Here is a 22,349-nt window from a genome sequence, read left to right as displayed (position 1 = left end):
GTTTACTCAATTTTTGTTTTTTCCACCTCTTGTTTTACAAACAAGTAATCTGATACACATGGATACATACATCATTGTCAAGCATCTACTGAAACGAAGACTTTTCAATTAGGCTATGTGGTATCTCCATCCAAGAACAGATCAAGTAGCACAATTCAAATGCTGAATGATATCTAACCCCAAAATATGTGATAAAGATACAAATACGCTTCTGTTCTAGTTTAAAATGGTAATCTAATTACCATGCAAGGCTGACTGATTTTCTTAAACCAAAAAAAATTCTCCAGAGAAGTTCCCTGAGCAGGAAGACAGTTCAGTAACAACATGTTAAACTGCGTTTAGACCAATCAGCAATTTGGAATCCTCTAGCTACTGTTCAGTTTTCAAACCTGCGTTCAATGAAACATATTTGCATGTTAATCTCAGAGTCAATTTGGCCATGTCTGATTACAGCATAGAACTAGATGCAGATTGTAAGAAAAAAATTCACTTAAATTGATATATGTGATTTTTTACAGTGATTAGATAATCATTTCCAGAATGTGTTGAGTTTTTAGCCATGTTTAATATGAAAACATAAGTCCTATCTTTAACATTTCAAATTCATTCTTCTGGCTTCTCTTAAGGCTTGCAATAAATTCAATTTCTAAAGAATGAGTGATTTTTATTAAATGACAATGGTCTTTCTATGGCTCACGAAATGTAGAACAGATGCACAAGCTATTACAAACACAGGTTATTCAAAACTAGGAAGCTTGCCTTACAGTGACATCCCAACCAGACATAGTTTACACTTGACCACCAATCACTTTCTTAGCATCACAGAGAGAATTAGTTGAATAACTATCACTGCAAAAAGGGAGCAATGTATAATTAAGCCACTTGACAGGAAGCAAACGAATGTGAAAAAGGCGGAATCACAACAGTGCCACCTACAGTAAAGAACATTAACATTAGAGGGGAAAAAAATTGCGTTCAATCAGAAAATTTAACAAAATCAGAACTCAATAAGCAAAAACTGATTTAAAAGCTGAAATATAATAACATTATATACATCCCTACAAGATTTATACATTTAAAAAATTAGTCACTGCCTAAGATGAACGCATCTTCTTAAAGCTGCCATCAGTTTTCCTATTTACAAGCCCTCACTAAATACAAATCAAACAGTAACATGTTTCTGAGACACTATTTCTTCATTTGGCTTTCCTGTAAAGTATTAAAAAAGCATAATGAGAGACATGTGACAACAAGCAAAGAACAGCTGAAGACTTACCTTGCATTCTACCACACTCTGATCCGATTCACATGTAACATAGATTTCATCAACTGCCCGTCTGAGATTGTCAAATAGAAATGCCCAGTATCGAGCTCGCAGATCAACTTTTCGAGGCTGTCTTGTTTTTGTTGGGCTTTTGTCAAAGGTTTTATCTCCAGCTGCTGCTGCTGTTAATTTACAGTCTATGGTAGTGCTCTGAAAAAACAAGATACAATGGAAAAGGAAAATAAAAAAACAGAAGTTTGGTAAGGGGTTGGGTTTCTGTGCAATACATATTTTTTTCAATATATTCAAACATCTGTAAACAAGACATTTTTAACTGAAAACTTGACTTGAGCTTTTTAAAACACGCTTTCTTACCTTAAATACGAGCGGCAGCTATGTAGAACCGGAATATGTTTCTTTGACATTTATAACCAAATATTCACAATGCACAACAGTACAATATATTCTGCCTCTTAGCACATTGGAAAGTTACATTTTCTAATGCAATATCCTGTATAACTTACTCTGACAAGTATGGGCATCCAGAGATGAAAATCACATTTTACTAATAATTATACTACAAATATTCCATCACCAAGTTATTACATACAACTTTATTGCTTATTAAACCCTCATCCTAATACATGAGCATTAATGTCAGTGAAATGCTGATGTGGCTAGCCCTTTGATCACTATGTTATGGCTACACTGCAGAGGAGATGCCAGCAAGCACTGAATTAGCTACGAAAGGAAGCTTTCACACTTCAGACTACTTGTACTGAGATTTCCATTCACCATATTGTTAACATCACAAGCTCAGTTCAACCCAATATAAGTGCTGTGCCAATGAATCAAGTTGCTCCTAGTTACACTGAGTCTGAAAGTGCCCTGATGCTGTTTTAAGTTGTAGTTTAACAGCTTTAACTAGAAGAAATCTGTTTTGATTTTTAGAGTTAATTATGCAGGCTAACTAATCTAGCACTGCTTTGCTGCACAGATGCAAGGACTACCAATACGCTAAATGTGATGTGAGCAGAGGGAGAGTATCTGTCTCCACAAATGCTGGCATAGAGAGGGATCACTATGTACCTATGCCACCTCTTTGGTGGCGTTCTGGTTTCAGCTGGGATAGAGTTAATTTTCTTCTTAGTAGCTTGTGCAGTGCAGTTTTGGATTTGGTGTGAGAATACTGTTGATAACACGCTGGTGTTTTTAGCTATTGCTAAGTAATGTTTATACTAAGTCAAGGACTCTTCAGTTTCTTAGGCCCTGCCAGCCGGAGGGCTGGAGGGGCACAAGGAACTGGGAGGGGACACAGCCAGGACAGCTGACCTGAACTAGCCAAGGGGATATTCCATACCATGGGATGTCATGCTCAGTATATAAACCAGGGGTAGCTGGCCAAGGCCTGCAGATCGCTTCCTGGGGAGTGGCTGGGCATGGGCCAGTAGGTGGTGAGCAACTGTATTGTGCATCACACTTGGGGCTTTTTTCTCTCCATTCCTCCCCTTGGATTTCAATCCTCTCCCCTTCTCCCTCCCTTTCATTACTCTTATTATTGATGGGTATTTTATTTCAGTTATTAAATTGTTCTTATCTCAGTCCTAAAGCTTTACCTTTTCCCCTGATTTCCCTTCCCATCCCTCTAGGGGCAGGGAGGTGAGCAAGCAAGCAGTTGTGTGGCACTTATTGCTGGCTGGGGTTAAAGCACAAGTTATGTACCTGCTGACCTTGTGCATCCAGCTCAGTCGCTCACATGGGGATACGTAACTCCTGACAGAGAGAGACTGTCACTCATCTGCACCGGATATTGCAAAGGATTCTGAAGCACGCCTATTGGGCTGAAAATACCAGATCAGCACTTGGTCCCATGACACTGTCATTGTTAAACTTTAAAATCTCTCCCACAGCAAAAAAAAAAACCAAACAGAAAATCCTGCTACCATGCCAGACTTCTATAAGCTTCTGCATTCCATAGTAGCCAGGCAGATAAGGACCTCCAGTAAACCCAAAGTAATGGCCAAATGTGTGCCATTTTGTGATGGAGATATTAGCTACATGCTATTATAGTCTGGGGTTTGAGGGTTTTTTTCATTGATGCGTTCATTTTAATAGCACCTTTAATGCAGTTTTGATGCATTGGTCCACTGTGGCATAGATCTCCCGAAAATCAGTTCTTACTGGAATACACTTGTAGGGATTACTGCAAAATTCCACTCTAAAAACTCTACTTTTTTGACAGAATAAAAACAATCAAAACCAACACTGCACAGAAGGCAATAAGCAGAGTTTATAATTACAATACCTAATCACTAACCAGAAATCACAGAACAACTGACTGGGATTCAAGCCTTTTTGTCCCTTATGTAAAAAGCTGGGAAACGTTTAGTGTCAAAAGATTAGTTTAATGGCAGGTAAGCTTATACTTGGAGAAAGAGAATTCTTACAGAGAAGTCATTTTAGACTGTAGGCAATACAGAGTAATCAGGACCATAGCATAGTTTTAGATGGACTTATCAATCACAGTACTTTTAAAGAAGAGCTATAATTAACATTTTAATGACAAAAATATATAGACTAGAGACCCAAAGATTGTACAAAGTCTAGAGAAAGTTTTCCTCATTCTCCTTAAGAGGATCTTTGTTCTTTGCGGATTCCTCTTGAATTCCAACAAATTGTGCCTAATCTACAAGAAGTTCCCTGCATGTTTAAGAAACATGTAAATTAACTCCTTGTTTCTCATGCTCAAATTACAGATGGGAAAGTAGGCAATAATCAAATTTTTCAATCACTGTATTTAACATTACAAATGTCTGTCTTCTCTAGATTTTAGGAACTTTATTTGATAAATTCACACCATAAATACAGCTTCCCATTGCAAGGGAACTGAACCCTGCCACGAAGAATCTGCAAAACTCTTTCATAAACTCCGAAGCCCTATTTCTTCAGTAGCTTCTCTGGGTTCCAGTCTGCTTATTTCCTCCAGTGCTCTGACTACCTGTATCACACGGCATCAAACACAGAAAATTCCACTTTGGAATTAGGGAGGTAGACCCAGTGCTATCAAAATGCCTCACCTATATTTGTGTTCAAATTCTGATTTTTTCCATTGAAAGGGGAAAAATGGGATCTGATTTACTACAGTCATACTAACATCTCTGCTACCCTTACATATATCTCAAAATGCTCTAAATGTACTCCATATGAACCCCAGCTAATGTATGCACAAGAGACATGTTCAGAAAAGATGCAAGTCATAAATGACCAATGAACAGGAGTTTCTGAAAGGTTTCATATGTCAGAGTATTTCGTATTTTTTCTTCTATGACAGAAGAGTCACCTCTTAAAGAGCTGCGTGGAGAACAAGACGCACCTTAGCTGAGGCCTTGTATATAAAACTTTAAAGCAAAGCTTACACTGGCTAATTTACACCTCCTTTAAAATACAGTTTATAATGACACAACCTTAACTACAGAATCATAAATAGCTGTGTTAAAATAACAGCGCTACCTGTTGCTGCCTTTATAAATTTACAAAATGTGCCCTTAGTAATGTTGTATTCTACTGATTCAGCTAATACTGTTGATATAAAGGATCAGTAGTTCTGGAATGGGAACTACGCATAATTCCTACTATTTGAAAGATGGATTTTCAAATCTATCTGTGAGACAGTGTTATGGAATATGTTTTGATATTTAGCAATAAATGTTATTCATATATTTGGCATTGATTTATCATCTCTCTTTTATGTCAGCCACATTTTAACCAGGAAAACAGCATGCTGAACTGTGTTAACTACTCTAAATTGTGGCAGTTCCATTTTTACCCCTGTAAGCAGATTTCTAGTGTCTAAACCCTAAGCAACATTTACAGTTACTCATATTCCAGAATACCCTTGAAAGGATGCAAACTCCTAAATTAGCAAATTTCATGTAAACACGATCACATAAGCAGGCAGGCATTACGTTCGTGGTTAGCTAATAGAAATAATATTTAAGTTCCTGATACAAGTTAGTTCTAATACTGTACATTTAAATTTGTCACAGCCTGGCATCTATCACTCAAGGAAATATAAGTCAATTTTCAGAGAAGAACCCAAATCATGTCCCATGTTTGGTACTTCAGCCTCCAGAAATGCCATGAAAAAAGATCAAACTCAGATAAGCTACTTGCAATTAAGTTTGACTGGCATCAACTTTACTGAAATGAAAGCCAGTCCTCACCTAAATTTAAGGGTTGCAGCAAACACTATTTTTAATACAAAGACACTACTATTTTACACAGACTGCTATATTCTGTACAAATGTTTAATGCAAACAGGATTTATGGGTTAATCTGTACATTGTTCCGCAGAACCTTTACTTGTAAGCATCTTAAGTAGACTTTCTAATGAATCGAACTAACCTTTCACTATAGAAAGCAAGAAATGCTGGATCAGGTACAGACTTCTCAAGACTAGTTTCTGTACTGATGTACAGATATAGCTTTATTATTCTTATTCATCCTTCCTGGTATTAAGTTTTAATTAAGCAGTATTTATTAGAAATATGTACTTATGACCAGATCATAATTTTCAGTGTCAACCTCAGGTTGACAGTGACGCAGTAGTGAAACTCAATTTCCAGACACGATCATCTCTCAAGCTCTCTGGTATTCTGAGGTAACGTATGGGCACAGGACAAAGTATTTCTAACAGTGTAGTCTGAAGAACGATAAGGCAATGATACTGTATCTTCACCAAGAAGGAGTTATACCCAAGCCACTTAAACTCCACCTACATCTTTGTGCCTAGCGCTTTCAACTAACTCTTATCAGAATTTTCACTTTTGTTAGTAGTTGAGGCACAAGCCTCTTTCTACTGGCAAGACGCAAAGACACAGATGAACAGAGTTCTAAAGCTCCAGTCCTGCAAATTTCTACAGATCATTCTTAACAGGATATAAGTACTTACTTCTGTATCTTCTAAGCAATCTCAGAGTCCTTAGCCTTTGACAATACACCTACCCAAAATTTAACCTGTCTTCAACAACTTTGCAGACCATTGCATGTTAAAAAAATAAGAAAATAATCAGTGGATTCAAACGCACCAAAAAATAGCTTGTCTTGGCCTTACCCTCAAATGCTATGCATGTTTACCCGAAGTGTGATAATGGCTTCCATAGACATGATCTAGGAGGCCTACAATGAAGTTTGCCCTCACAAGAGCAAAAAACCCACCTAAGAACAGCAAAAATTCAGAGGGGCTAGTTCATATAGTCTCCCTCATAGTGATAGTTCAAACTTTCAGCTGCAGAAAATGGAAAGCTTCTGTGCTTTTGAAGTTAAGAAACATGGGTCTATTCCTTCTTACATGTCAAGTAACTCAGTGTGGATGATGAAAGTAATGTTAAAACTGAATCTCTTCCCCTCACCCCAAAATAGTTTCAGTAACTTGCCTTGGAGTTCTGGCAAGTACGAAGTGTATACTTATCCTCAGGATGCCAAAATTCACTGAATGTAGATTTGCCATTGCCAAACTGAGAGGAAGATGAGGTTGATAAGATCATACGAAAGAGTTTTTGAAAGTATTTTCTTTGAGATCAGTGGCTCACTTATATGTAAAAGAAAATCAGAACTGAAGGCTCAACATGAGTTAACAAAAAACCTCACCAATTTACAGCAGTATCCAGTGTCTAAAACGCAGTAGAAATAAAGGTGCTGAATGCCAAACTGAAGTGCCAAGATGCACAGGCACTCAGCAGCCAATTTCAAACCTTAACTATACCCACCACAAATAAGCTGCTTCTACAACGCAGGTTTAGTATAGCGATCCCACACAGAGCTACTGAGTAACGATCAAGTATTTTCCTGAAAACCTAGTATTTAAATAATCCCAAATGACTAAAATAAACAGAGCCCAAACTATGCAGTACATTACTTTTACACCCAAAAGGTTCTGAGGGTAAACCCTTACATCAATAAAATCCCACCCTCACAGAAAAAGAAAACTGGGATACACAGCATTTTTATATTTAATACACAAAGGGAGAAGACAAGGTTCATAGCTGCTAAACTAAACTGGGAAAATAACATGCCTCTATTTTAAAGATGCAAATACATCTCTATGAAAGCAGAACATTTTTTCTTTTTTTTTTCCTTTTTTCTCCACTAAAAATTAACATCTCCCATACACCCTATTATCAAAATCTGACTCAAAATTTTAGTCTCAAAATACTAAATTAGCCATAAAAATAGCTAAATCCAGTAATCAAAAAAAGCAACTGTTCAATATTAAACATGAGGAAAGACTGAGGTATCAGTTTATTAATGTAATAAAGTCTGTCAGTCACATAGAAAAAAAAATATTATGAGCAGCTTGTTCTTGGCACTTCTCATTTGGACTTGCTTTCCAGTTATAATTCTCAGTTTTACTCACCTGGACTAATTTTTTTCCAAAAGAGGATATATTGATTTCAGCCATTAACACTTGAGGTCAAGAAATAAAGCATTTCCTCAAATTAGAAATCAGGCAGAAAGACAACCTTTGTGTAAGCGTCAAGCTTACAGGGAGAATATCCTGTATCATTTTACTGAACAGCACTTGCCTTAAAATAAATTTAAGGCCAGAGAGTCATGATTCCAGAAGTTAGGAAGTGCCAAAAGTAAAGGCTGAGGAATATAACCTGAATTCTGGCATTTTTTAACTTCTAAATACTTGACTTTGAAACTTCTATGCTTTAAAAATACAATGTATGCACAGTATTACATATGCATTATTCAGACAACAATGTATAAACAATATCACAGAACATTTTTATGGCATAAATTTCATGTTAATAAGAAATTAGCAGATAACCTGTTTTACAGTCTTGTGTGCTCCTTGAGTCACCCTCTTTGTTTTTCCACCAGCTTGCCATTTTGATTTTCCTGTGGAAGAAGCAACTGTTTTAATCCACAATAAAACTTTTAATTAGAGCATTCTAAAATGTACATATCTCATCTTGTAATGTACTGATATGGGCACAATTTATGAGTTAAAAGGTTTGTAAGATTTTATATTCCAAATATATATTTCACAGTTCAGAATGTAGATAATGCCAGAAAACACAAAAAAAAAATGCAAAGAAAGGCAAGAAATACAGACTTCATTAAACAAAAATAACCTACTTAAGTGCTCAGTGCCTCTGAAAATCATATCGTGTCAAATATAATACTTTTATTTTTTTCTATCTAGATTTTTTTTCTATTTAGATTTTTAAAACTAGTCTGCTCTTGAATGACTGTTCAATTACATATTACAGAATTAAGGGAAGGAATATCTTTCTTAAGGAAACCCAAATGTATTTAGTTTTTCTCTCCTTGTTCAAACAACCTACCAGCAGACATAATATTTTCTGCCAAGACAGACTGGGAAAAACAGAACTTTGGACTGGATGTGGTTCACCTACATTTAGGTCGCCAAAGGAAGAGAGAAAAACATTCACAGAGCTAAGTCAATCCCCTTAAGATCTGGAATGCCTTCTCAAATGTTCCTGCCTACAACCACTGCTTATATGAAGTGACTTTGGCAGCTATGCTTCCAAAATCAGTTTAAATTCCCACAGTCACAAAGGATGATTTCAGGTCTCAATACTACATTGCACCAGTTTCTTAACTGATTAAAAGTTATCTTTGCATAGATAAATTTATGTTAGCCTAGATCTACCTGATATGTCTTCATTTATTGAAATTTGCTCATGGGTAATTAAAAAAAATTAAATTTACATTTTGTTCCTCCAATTTAGTATCTAGCTTGCACAACATGAAAATCACAGGATCCAATTACCAGAAATGTAAGAAAGTTAAGAAAAAATACTATGGCTAGAGTACTCTCTAGCACAGATTACATCCAAGTAAAAGTTTCAAGATTATATTTAGCTGGATGAAGCCAAGCAAATAAATGTATTAGTTGAATATAGCTCCTTCCTAGTCCATGGAAATCATTCTTGAATTTCAGAATTGTCCAGTTGAGCTTTGAACAGTTCTTAGGCCAAATTCCCTAACACAGCCCAGCTGTTTTACATTGTGCTGGTTATGTAAAGCAGCTGTAAACCTTTCTTAATCAAGCATTTGTACAGCTGGTTTGTACAGCTGGTTTGCATCACTGGCTATTCCACTAAACAAGGCCTTTATTTTGAAGCAAATTAAAAATTATTTGCTTGATAATTAATTTTTAACATGTAGATTAGCCAAAACAACAGGTACAAATTGATATACTGAACTCAATTTAGCAGTATCCAGGAAAAAAATTTGATTCAGCTACCATACATATAAAAAATTTCTATCCACAAAAAAGGTTAAACTGCAGATCATTTCCGTGTCAGAATTATGATAACTGAAATATTTCAATCATCAAAGTCTCTCTTCTGATCTACATTCTGCAAAGACAAGATCTGGAATGCAATGGCATACCAAACTTCCACAGTGAAGAGGCTTACAAATATGGGTATGTTAACATTAAAAAAAGACAGTTGAACAAAAAAAAAATAATTTGCAGTCTTTAGATTCTACAAAAAACAAAATACTATTCCATCATCTAAGAACCGGGAAACGCATGAACAAGTCCCCTGTAAAGACAAAAGCAAGTTTTCAGGCACTCCTATACAAGGTAGGCACGTAGGGAAAACAAAACTTACAGAAATAACAGGTTTTGCGAACTTAAAAGCAAATAGTATGTAGCAAGGACTAATTTTTTCTTAAGGTGTAGAGGCCAAAAAGTTTTGTATTTCAGCAACAGACACGTTTCTGAGCTTTAGTATTCTTTCTCTTCTAGTAAGTGCTTCTCGTTATTAAAAGATATCTTCCTTTCTGCTTTTGTCCTTTTATATTGACAAGTAGTGAGAACAAAAGATCACTTCTCAATGGTTATGCATATGTTCAGTGACTACTGGTATGTAACTATACAATACTAGCATTGCTATGAGATGCATAGAAACTCAATGATGTATGAAGGGCATTACCCACTAGGAATTTTCTGAATTTTAAGGAAAGAACAATAGTGACCAAAGCTGATCATCTCATTAGCTATTAAGTTGCCAATGTGAAATATATGAAGTAGCAAAATTATGCAGCATTCAGGGAGCTACAGTTGTATTTTACACCTGAAGTCCATTTCCTCTCTGTCTGGTAATTAAATATGAAGCACACTGGGTTTGATTTGTGAAGAATTCCTGTCACAAAAAGCTGAGGTGCTAGTATCTCAAAAAAAAAAAAGCCACTGATAGACTATTTTCAAAAACTATCTTTTATACTAACCATCTCAACAATCATCCCTCTTATCTCTCTCTTTTGGATACTTCTAATGATGTGAGAAATGTGGGAACTGCCTTTAAGTTTAATTAATAACAGCTCTCATTTCTGTCCTCACTATGGCAGAGATCAACTGTATATGTTGTTTCAGTGCCTTTGACACTGTTCATCACCAGACCTTCAGCAGGAATGATAACAATTTTCAATTATATTTTTTCTCATCTCCTTGAACAAAGTTGAGCATACAACTAGGTAAGCATTTTGTTGTTTGCCTCCAGTTCTTATATACAGTATAGCAAATCTGCTCTGTCACCTCTCTGCCATGTTATGTACAAAACCTGCAAGACAGCCAGTCTACATCATAATGCCATTGCTACATATCACCAGTCTGCACCCCAGGATCCAGCCCAGCTGGTGCAGTCACCCACCTTAAGAAACTGTTTTGCAAAAATGAGGCTTGGGGATAAGACCTGGTTGCCTGAACCTCATTTAAAGTAAGGCAGAGGCATCTGCCTGGAGGAAACAACTAGATGAGACTGATTATTTTTGACGCCTAATTGAGGAAGCACATTGAAGTTTCTAATATTATTATAAACCATACATTTTAAAAAGTCTGAGCAGTAGTAGGTAAGATTTTTCTAACTGTACAGTGCTAAGGATCTAGGAAAATTACTGCCTTTAAGCATGGATATAACCAAAATTCTCTAGTTTTCCACCTCCGGATTGTATTACAGCATTATATTTTGCACAAAACTAATTTTACAAAACAAAAAAATTACTTTTACAAAAATCACTGCCTCATCCAGAATATAATGACCCTATATTCACCTACCAAGACTAGAGTGGATTTCCATTCATTTCAGTGAAATTCAAGGTTTGAAAGTTATGAGCCTCAAAGACTACCCTTCCCTTCAGGTTATGTTCTGCCAGTTACAATCAGATCCAATGCTGCTAAGGCTTACACACAGTGTTCTCAGTCATGACTGTTACAACTCCTTTACTTGGCCAAAGAGAGCCAAGTTTCATGACTTTCATCATATACTGTAAAACCTATTTACTCCATCAGGCTCTTGCTAAAGCAGTAGATTATACTGCAGACTCCCCAAATGTGCCAGGTACCTTTCAACCAATAAAATATGTTTCCTTATGCTGAAATGCTTAATCTACAAATGAATTCTGTATGGCTAGGGTTCAAATGATTCTGAACAAGTAGAAAATAAGAAGGTAACAGTTTCAAATAGAAGATCTTCCAATTTTTTGACACATCTCAAAGTTCCAAAGGTAACTTACCTTCTATTAACACTTAAATGTCAAGCTTCTGTGATGTTTTAACTGTTACTAGTATCATCCCTTAAATTTTGTAACAAAATGCGTGTGTAGTGCTTATCTGCGTGCAGTGCCTCAAATTTCATGCTAGGCATGTAAAATAATTACAAAAAGTAAAAGTTCTGAAATCTTCTATTAGAATGATCATGATTTCCCAAGAGCAGTGACTGTGATATGCTATTAGTGGCCATAGCTTTGGAATGCAAATTTCATTATGGAGACAGAGTATCAGACTAGTGAATTTTTCAGAGTTATAAGACCCTCCTCCTGGGACACAAAGTCAACTGCATTGTTAATTAGTCTATCCAACAGAATCTGCTGCATATTAATGAATTCTGTGAAGGAGCATTCTAATTCAACAGTTGAAATGTGTTAACAGTCACTATCTCTTTTAGACCTATGCCACCATGTTCTGGATTTTCTCGTGTCATTGATCTGTATTCATAACTACATTTTCAGATCTGACATAACAAGGGTGCATGCTGCCCCAAAACATGTAACAGAAGTGCCACCTGCCATTCCAGCAATCTCTCTTCTTTTTAAGAAAATATTTCTTACTGATAGAACTATGTATTTCCATTAAGGAATCGGAACATTCCAATTGCAATTCTTCTCATTATTGCTCTTTTACCCGTGTCCTCTAGAAAAAAACACACAAGTCTTTCAGAGGAAAAGTTAAATGGTAAGAAGGATACAAGCACACAATTTTAAAAGGAAACAGAAAAAGAAAGGATACAACCTGGAAAAACTGAATCCAGCGTTTATTAACCCTCTATTAACACTACCACTAGTAATAGCAAATGCCCATACCCTCACTGTTTCAGAGGACGGATCTTATGATGAGTAACAGTATGTAATATAAAATGTTAAATCACACACTGTTACTGCCAAAGCAACACTTCTGAACATTACAAGCAGAGGAAAATGTCCAAAGACAGAATTCCATACAGAAGAGTTGCTGGATTGGCTCAGGTAACCTGAACCTTTGGCCTGATTTACACAAACCCTGAACGAGTTAGGACTGTCCTAATTCGTAATATTGTTGTATCACTCCTCAGGGACAAAATACATACTGAAAGATCAGCATAAAGTAAATCAGAGCTCACTGACATCAACATATATACCACCTATGACAAGACAAGGGTCAAGAGATAAAGGATCTGGTTCTGCCAGACTTTCATTAGCCACAAGTTCCTTTCCACAGGGAAATTATCCATCAGGTAATCATCATCAGATCCTTGTATTGTGCAAAAAGGTCAGCCTATGATTTAATGAAGAAATTTTAGAAAGGAAAAAGCACCAGTGACAAAAAGTCTGAAAATTACAATGGTGCTGATACAATCAAAAGAAGGAAATTAATATAGCTACCTGGATTTTACTTATCATACATACAACTATTTAATGAAGGCTAAAAATTCACTTTTACATTCATTCTTCATGTTTCGGCAGAAAATGTTAAAGCAGACACTCATCTAAAACTCACAAAAATTCATTTTCAAGTCTTACTTGCAAGTTTCTAAAAGAATATTACAAGCAAGGTAGCATTTAAAAATAAAAAGACTCTTTAAACAGAAATTGAATCAACTCACAAGTAGCTCAAAAAATACTGGGAGAAACATACTCCATGTTCCTTTTGCATACACTCATTCATACTATTACCTCCCCAAAAGTGTAATTTAGAAACTAGAAATACTTTGGCCCCCAATTCTATTCTGCGTAAATGACATGTGACTAGTCCAACATCAGTGGATCTACTAACACATGGAAGAATATGCAAGCAAATGTAAGACTAGCAAACAGATAAATGCATCTTCCAGAGACAGACATAAAAAAAGTTGTCACAAGAACACAGAACTGGCCCACCTAAAAACTCACATATTCACGATAATAAACTCAGTAGCTGTTGCATAAAATCCAAAGCTGTGAGGTATGCATTCTACTTGCTCAAATTATGCTCAAGTCTTAAATTTATTTCTATTTTCTATTCCTACGTGTAGATAACAAAGATTCCAGTATATGTTTTCCTGCTGACCAGCTAGTGCTTACTAAAAATGCTGCTATACAAAATGTACTAAGACAGCTGGGACAACACTGAAGTGAAAGGGTCAGAATCTGAAACCAAAGCTTGTAAATGTGGATGCTTGTAATTAGGTTTAGGATGTAATGTAAATTAACTGTCATTCTGCTTGTCACTGTTCAACAGAGGTACAGCTATGCCTTCTGAAATGAATGCAACTTCCTTAATGAGACCTTATAGGTTCTACATTTCGATTCCGTTTGTCCATGTACAAACATATAAATAGGTTTCAAGCAACCCACTGTCTTTCATTGTCTTCTGTGACTTCAGATTTTTCAGCTTTAAAAAAAATTAATATCACAAATACATCTTAAAGCTACAGACAGTTACAACTTTGCGTCAGTTTGCTTCAAACATAAGGGTTAATTATCTTCTAACTTAGACATAACTTTGTGTAAAGTATCTTCTCCACCGGCAGAATCACAGAACAGCTGAGGTTGGAAGAAACTGCTAGAGATCTGCCCAACCTCCCTGCTTAAACAGGGTCAACTACAGCAGGCTGCCCAGGCCTATGTCCAGCCAGGTTTTGAGCATCTCTAAGGATGAAGACTGCCCACAGTTTCTCTAGGCAACTTGTTCCAGTGTTCAACCACCTTCACAGCAAAAAAAGAAAAAATAATAATTTACTTCTAACACTCTTGCCTAAGTCTCAAAAGCAGCAGCACCTGCACAGAGACTGAGCTACAAAAATACTTGAGATGAAGTCCTACAAACAGCATTCCGATATCTGGAACAGCTTGAATAGTATAAAAATTGAAGTCAATTCCTGGCTCCTTAAGTCATCATAACACAAGAGAATATTCCAACAGTAACAAAACTGTTCTGAGGACTTGCACTGTGGAAAACTGTCTCCCCATATCCCCTTCCTTACAGATTCTTCACAGATGTTTACCAAAGACTGAAGTGATACTTCCAAACTTACTTGTTTTAGAGCATAGAGAGAATTTGTTGGATTGTTCTAAGCCATCCCTACAATTCTGAACTCCCAAGTTAGAAGAGGTCAGTTTAAGACAACAGTATTATATTATGCAAGTACGTTGATAGTATCAGCAAAACAGAACAGCCTTAGAGATTGCTTACAGACAGAATGAAAACAGTTTTTAATCTATCGCTGTGAAGGTTTTATAAAGCGATCTGTCAATTGCAGGGTGCATTTTGGAAAAAAGCTTTAAAACTATACCAAGTACACTAAACATCACCTTTTATTTTTCTTTTCTTTTTTTTTTTTTCAATAAAGAAATCCTCTGTAAGAAACATGTTTCCAGGCAAGCAACTCCAGTGAACATAGGGATGGAAGTAGAAAAAGCTGGTGGAAGACTGCTGAATACATACCATCATCATCCTTGTTTTCCAGTGGAACACTCCATGCAATTAGGTTCCTTGCTGTACGTCCTTCTTCTGCAACTATTTTCCTCACTTTGTCATGGCTATTAGAACGTTGAAAAGAAGCCTGAAAACAAGAAATACAGTGATGGAAAAAAACATCTAAATTTTTGTTTTGACATGCTAATTTCATCCAATATATGGTTAAACCATTCAAAATGGGGTGCGCAGTTCCTGAATTTTCCTCAAATATCCAAAACAGGTATACATATTAATTTGCAGAACCATTTTTCTGCATAAGGAAACTGATTCATCAATATGACATGAGAGTTACTACCCAGCCCTCAGTGTGGATATGTCTACGACACACATTTTTAACCTTCATTTAATTGATTGTCAATGCTGCTAGAGCATCAGAGTAGACTCCACAGATGTTTTTGTTACCTTGTGTTAGTCATAACTTATTATTCAAGATAAAAGCTGCATGAGACCAAACTGCACATGTTAGCTTACTGGAGAGAACCTGGAGAAAGGCACAAGATCTATCAGAATAATCTGAAATATTTATTAAAAAAAACCACCTCTATTTTACTGAGAAGACAGGAACCCAGAAAGTATTTTCTGGCAACCGAAGTTAGCTGTTGTTACTATAAAGCTGCAGATGATCAAAAACAATGAGAGACACTGAAGATGAACTTTGCTTACCTAATAGACATACTTCTTTGCACTTGAAAAACACACCATCCTAAGACATTTGAAACCGAATGTATTAAGAAATACTTGTATCAACTGACAGATGTCAATTAGATAAAATCTTGCCTCTTCTACAGAGTATTGAGTTATTCCTCAGAAAATAATTTGAAACTAAGCCAAACTATATACTGTAAAGATAAATTCACATACCACAATAGCACAAAACTGCTGACCAAGTTACCTTTAAATACTGTCAAACTTAACCACAAAGAAGTTGCATAAATCTAAACTTCACTTCAGGCACGGACAGGCTGACTTTCTATAGCACTCATCAGAAGACTTATTTCTCCTCTTTTCATTCTTACCATCAGAGGACTCAAGCCTGCAACCACTTTGTTTTATTGTACCAGTACATCTTTAGAAAGAAAATACAGTAAAACTGAATATAGCAGAAAAGTGGCTGTAATTTATTAAGGTTGTAGGAAAACCAACACAAATGAGAAACTGCTTTTACTTCAATGCTTATACAGTAGGATATAACTTAGGTTTCTCTCATACAGATGTCCTCAGTTGCTTGTTTCAAAGCCACAGTGTGCCATCTAGTGCTCCACAGACCTACCTAGAGATATTACCATGTAATACAATGAAAAGCAAGAAAAAAAAAAAAAATAGCACTGCTATACAAGTGAGTTTTTGGAAAGCATAATGAAATAAAGCAAATTAAGTATTTTGGTCCAAAGAAACCCGAGCAAAGCACATTAAAAAACAGTATCTGTACTAAACTGTTCATATATATAAAAATACCTTGCTATAAACAAACCCATCCATTTCATCCATTGCATTCTCAAAGAAATTACTTCAGCTCTAACCTCAGCTACTTCAAAGAGTATCACTCTATTGGTGTAACTAAACATTATGCACTTACACTAGAATGCAAGTTGGGTGAAATCTGTTTAAAATGGGAATCAGCCAAAACAAGTATCTGAAAGTGCAAAAACCTCTATATACTAACATAAATAGAAACAATCCAAACCAGAGGTAATACTCAAATTCCTTCTACAGTAAAGTTCGTTTTTTGAAGGTTTCTCATCATGGCATTAATAAATTGAATTAATTCAGTTTCTAGAATCAATACTTTCAGAGAACGTACAAATGAATCGATCTATCAATTAATCCCAACAAGAAAAACTAGTTTTTTCTTTCAGTAGGAAAAATCCTACCATAGTTATAACAGCTGAATGTCTTACCATTATGTTATAGCCTTCCTCCACATCAACAGGCTCACTTATTACATTTTTGGATGACCCCATTGAGTTTTCATACCTGTGTCAAAATAAATGCAATTCATTGTTTTTACTTAAACCACTTCTAAAATTAATTTTATGTACTTAGCAGCATTTATGTCACAGACATCAGATGACTCAGTAACGCTTTCAGAAGATAGTTTTATTTATGAAGTGTTTGCATTGCTCCTTATTAAAAGTAGCCCAAGAAAACAGAATGACCATACAGAAAAATGTAAATGTATACATAGTAAGTCAGTAAACAATATAGAGAATGTTAAAACTCTAAAAAAAAAAAAATCATTGCATGGACTGCTCTAGAATACTGAATGGCAAGCAGAATAATCTTTCCTGTGATAGAGGATCAGGCAAGTTTGTTACTGCTTCAAGAAGAAAAACGAATCAAAGACACACTAAAAAATCTGAACCAGGTTATTAGTGGTGAAGCAAAATAAAATTGAAAACTTGTGTTGCCATTTATAAAAACAGATGTGATGGTTTCTGAGGAAGTCAGCTCTGAGAAAGTGGTTCTGAGCTTCAGAACCATTGCCACAAATGCAGAAGTGCCTGGGACTAAATATTTATAGGTTTATCAAGAATTTCCACAACTGTGATAAAATTAAACTCTGAGCTTCAAGGTTGAAATAAATTCTAGCCAGCTACTGACTAAAGTGCAAACATTCTCCTGCAAGTTCTCACTCTTCTGAAGAATGAGGTGCTAACCACAAGTTAAAGATACTTACACTCTACCAGAAATTAGGCAACTGAACAAGATTAACCTTTAATCACATACCAAGTTGGATTTTGTTGGTCTTTTATCATTAATTACACTGCTTTAAGTGGGCTGTTCACTCTCAATACTCCTCAGAAATTGCTGATTCTTCCAAAAAATAGCCAAAACCCATGTCAAGAAGCAGGCAGTTGTTAAGATTTGTACGTTTGTATGCTTTAAGACAACCTACTGAGCCTATGAAAACTGGAACTTTCTGCAGTTGGCTGAAGTAAGGTCACTTTTTGAAAAGAAAGTAAGATTGTGTTTCAGCATCACTTCAGACATCAGGACAGGCCCAGCACCAGCACCCTTGAAACACTGCAGTATCTTTCGCCCACCGAATTAACTGAATTATAATCCATATGTAACAAAAGTTCATTAAATTGACATATATATTCGAGGAAAAAACCTGAGGGCCCGAGTATTTTCCCAGTACTGCAACACACTTGGAAATAATTTAGAAACATGAATCTGTGTTTAGAACGTGTAGAATGACAAACCCTACCCCTGAGTACACTGCAAGACCTCCTGCACCGTCACCTTTTGTAACCACGGCTTTCTCTCTGACAGCACGGGAAGGGCACCAGGCTCAAACCAGGGGCGTCGTTCACAGTTTCTAAAATGCAGATACTTATACGCCTTAGGGCCGTTTTTCAGCGTTTACAGCCAGTTCTCCCAGCGTGCGTGCCTCTCCCTTCCGCACACTCAACGCCCACCCGCCGGCACGGCAGACCTGCACAGCCCGCACTGGCGGCCCGGCCCCTCCCGTCTCCTCACAGGCTGCGGGAGCGGGCGCGGAGGCGGGCGCGGAGGCGGGGCCGGCCCCTCGCCGCGAGGCTGAGGCAGGGCGGCCCGCCGGTGCGGGGCCAAGCTCTCCCACACAGCAAGGCAAGGCCTGACCGACGCCCCCCCAGCCTCGCTCACCGCCACGGGCTTCCCGGCCGCCTGCAACAGCCGGCCTCGCTTCCTCAACCCAGCTCCGCTCCGCGCAGCGACCAGGCTGGGCCGCGCCGCCCGGGCAGGCCGAGGGCCCGGAGCCGCCCGCAGGGGCGGCTCTTGGGGGCTCCGCGGGGCGGAGGAGGGAAAGGGCTGGCCCGTCGCCATCTTGGCCCGCCGCCGCGCCCCGCACCGCCCTGCCGCCGCGCCCCTCCCCCGCGCCGGGGCGCGCGGAGCGGCCACTCACGCTCTCCGCCGCGCCGCGCCGTCCCGCCCGCGCGCGTCCCGCCGCGGTGACGTCATCGCACCCGCCGCCCGCGGCCGCCCGCCCGAGCCAGTGCCCGCCCGCTGCCGCTCGCCGCGCCCGGCCCAACGGCCGCTGCCACGCATGCGCCGCCCGACGCGGGGAGGAGAGGGGGCCGCGGCCTTGCCTCACCCGGCTGCCTCCCGCCGGCCGCGGTCTGGCGCGCAGTGCCCGGAGGGGCTCCGGGGCGGCGGGAGGAGGCAACTGCGGCCCCCCGGCGCCTGCCGGGCCGGCTGTCGCCAGGGGCCATCTATCCCCGGGGTCCATCTATCCCCGGGGTCCATCCTGCCGGCCCCGTGAGCCGTCAGGCCCGGCTTCCCGGGCTGACGGGACCGCTAAGGGGATGGCGGTCGGTGCCTTAGCGCCCAGCCCGTTCCCCGCCGGCGGGGAGCTGGGACAGGGAGAACGGCGAGCGTCTGCGGACCAGTAAAGAATCGCGTACGATGCGCAGGGCGTACGCGCGGGTAAACGGTGAAACGGGGCCCAGCCCCGCGGGCCTGGCACTGGTGAGCGTCAGGCGGCTGCGCCCGGCCCGGGCACCCTGCCTGGGGAAAGGCGGTGTTCGTGTGGAGGGGCCGGCCCTTCCCATGGCCTCTGGGGCCTGGAAGATAGAATTTGTGAGGAAATACTGGACAAGTTGAATCTGTTCGGCCAGAAGAGATGACAGAAGGGGATGTAGTGGGAGTGTTCAGGCATGTCAAAGGATGGTTGTAAACAGACAAAGAGTAATCCATGTCCCCCACTGTGACAGGAACGATGAGAGGAGGCCTAAACACTAACTTATTACCATAGTAAATTATTTAAAATAATACAAGGATTGGAATAGGTGGCTTGGGAGATTATACACACTTCAGCTGAAGTCTCCAGGAACAGCCGCGCAAACACCTCAGAAACAGCACATATGCTCGACTGGGTGCTGAGCAGATAGCTGAGCCAGGTGGCCCCTGCAGGCCTTGCCCAAATCTTTTGTACTGTCACTGGTCACCCACGAGCTTGTTTATTATTTATCAGGCAGGTGTTTGAGTTTCCACAGCTGTGACTATGGTGTGCAGCTGAGCTGAGCACCGCAGTACTGGGCCTCATGTCAAATCCCGCTGTTCTGGTTCAATGCCTAATCAGATACCACATCACAAGAGCATCATTTTATAACCTAGTTCCTCAGATACTAATAACTGCACTAAATGCTAAGAAGTAGAAAAACAGGTCTGTAATGTCTGCAGAGTCTAAAATACTTCAGGGTACTTTGTGCAAGGTGTCATGAAACAATTAGCATTCTCAGAAAGTTGTATTTGGGTACCACTAAAGCAAGTGACTGCCATTTTGAAATCCAAACACAGGGTATTTGAACCAGATTATAAGAAAATTGTTGCTCGGTTTTTTCCTCCCTTACAGAAATCCTCATGCCAAAATCCAACAACTTTTATAATGGAAGAAGAAAGGATAATCTTTGCATGCAGGCCTTAGATGCACTTAACTATCTTGTATGCAATTCAAAACATTCGTGTCATAAAAACAAAATTAGGAGAATATGTCAAAATGGAAGCCTATCTAAATAAAACTATTGTAAATCCATTTATCCTGAAAGTATATATATTACATGCATTAGAGTAAAGAAATTTGTTAAGGTTTATTCAAGTTAGGCAGTGATTTATAAAACTAAAATGTAGAAGCGTCAAGAACTTACAGTAAACACCATACAGGTAACTTCGCTTGCTAGAAATAACTGTTAAGAAATTGCTGTTTGTGTTGCTGGACAACTGCACTCATGCTGATAGTTTAACAGGAACAGATTTACATTTGCAGATCTAATAGAGAAGAAGTCATGTTGAACATGACCTAACTAATTCCTTTGTGGCTGAAAGAACAGCTCCAAACAGATTTGTGAAAGACTGCGATTTGGCTTAAGGGAAGAGGGGATTTTTCAGAAAAGTCCAAAAGTTCAGGGCATAAAAAAGTTTTTATACAGCATGACTAGTATTCTGATTTTAAAATAGCTTCACTGGTACTTTGTTTCTACTTACAATAGTGATGCATTTGCTGTGGACTTCATTGAAAATACCAGGGGAATATGAGAGCCCGCCCCCCTCCCCCCCCCCCCCCATGCACTCATACAAGAACGATCTTGATTTCATTATAGACTGATTATCTGTGTGCTGGGAAGTGTCTGGATTATATTTTGACACAGGGTAACTACCAAGAGAAAAATAGGATTTCCTAGGCTTTTCCTCCTGCTGAGCTTCAGATTTTTTCCTAATGTATAGAATATTATGACTTTTTGGTTTCACTTGTTTTATTATTCCAGTTACTTGCATTTCCTCCTGTCTTCAGTCATCTTGGCGTATGAATGTATTGTTAATAAACTTGCTCTCTGCACATCTACATTTACTTTATTATTTGGAGGCTATTACAATTATTTAGGCATGGAAATGTATAATCTGATATGCTTGTCAACCCTTGAAATATGCAGCAAAGACGTTTTCTGGGGTGTTGGTAATGCATCAGACAAAGCAGGCAAAGAATCCTTAATACCATTTCAGAAATGAATCAAATCTTATTTCTTATTTCTTTGATTGCTTATAGGATCTGCTTTGTCTATACATGCTACAAGCAGTATGACTTAATTCACATTTTGTATATGTGATTTATGTAAATACTGATGGGAAATTTGACATTTAGACTAATAGAAGATAACTCATTATTAGCTTTTTTAATAGAAAGACATTTCTTATATGGGCAGGAAATTGCCGTAACACATTTACTGATTTATTGCAGTATTTTACTCTCAGATCTTCAAAACGAACTGTCGTAGCTCTTCACAGTTAATAGAATTTGAGGTTAACCGGAGCTATCACCACGGAAGAGGTAGGACAGCCCAGCGGACAACCTCCATTAACTGAGGGCGCTGCTTAAACCTGGCAACAGCTGCGTTTCTGGAGATCCAGGTAGGTTAATCTGATTTCTTTCTGTTTAAAGGAGGAGTTCCACAAATACACTAATATTGAAAGGAGAAACAACAAATCTGACAGTGGTCTTACATAAATCTCAATTAGTCCAGTAAGAATGATTAATTTGACCTCAGTGTGCTCAGAATCAGAGCAATCCTG

The 22,349-nt window shown here is 38.5% G+C and overlaps 1 protein-coding gene across 5 annotated transcripts in view; it reads right to left on the bottom strand.

The window, feature by feature from the left end:
* Positions 1 to 19,332, bottom strand: part of SCAPER (S-phase cyclin A associated protein in the ER) — a 166,049-nt gene extending 146,717 nt beyond the window's left edge. For 2 of the 5 annotated variants that reach the window (XM_055805663.1, XM_055805669.1), the window contains exons 1-5: positions 19,189 to 19,332; positions 17,198 to 17,273; positions 15,267 to 15,384; positions 8,100 to 8,170; positions 1,277 to 1,474 (exon numbers count right to left, since the gene is read on the bottom strand). In XM_055805663.1, the coding sequence (XP_055661638.1) occupies positions 1,277 to 1,474; positions 8,100 to 8,170; positions 15,267 to 15,384; positions 17,198 to 17,273; positions 19,189 to 19,331 (606 nt within the window). In that variant the 5' untranslated portion in view covers position 19,332. Of the gene's footprint in view, positions 1 to 1,276; positions 1,475 to 8,099; positions 8,171 to 15,266; positions 15,385 to 17,197; positions 17,274 to 18,510; positions 18,858 to 18,929; positions 19,162 to 19,188 lie in introns of those variants that run through there. The other 3 variants (XM_055805684.1, XM_055805671.1, XM_055805680.1) reach the window with 3 other exon arrangements.
* Between the last annotated feature and the right edge of the window lie 3,017 nt (positions 19,333 to 22,349).

The sequence above is a fragment of the Falco peregrinus genome, chromosome 1 (assembly GCF_023634155.1).
Source record: "Falco peregrinus isolate bFalPer1 chromosome 1, bFalPer1.pri, whole genome shotgun sequence".
In the NCBI taxonomy this organism is placed as follows: Eukaryota; Metazoa; Chordata; class Aves; order Falconiformes; family Falconidae; genus Falco; species Falco peregrinus.
Note: the sequence above shows the minus strand (reverse complement) of the source record. Positions and strands in the feature narration are given on the sequence as shown.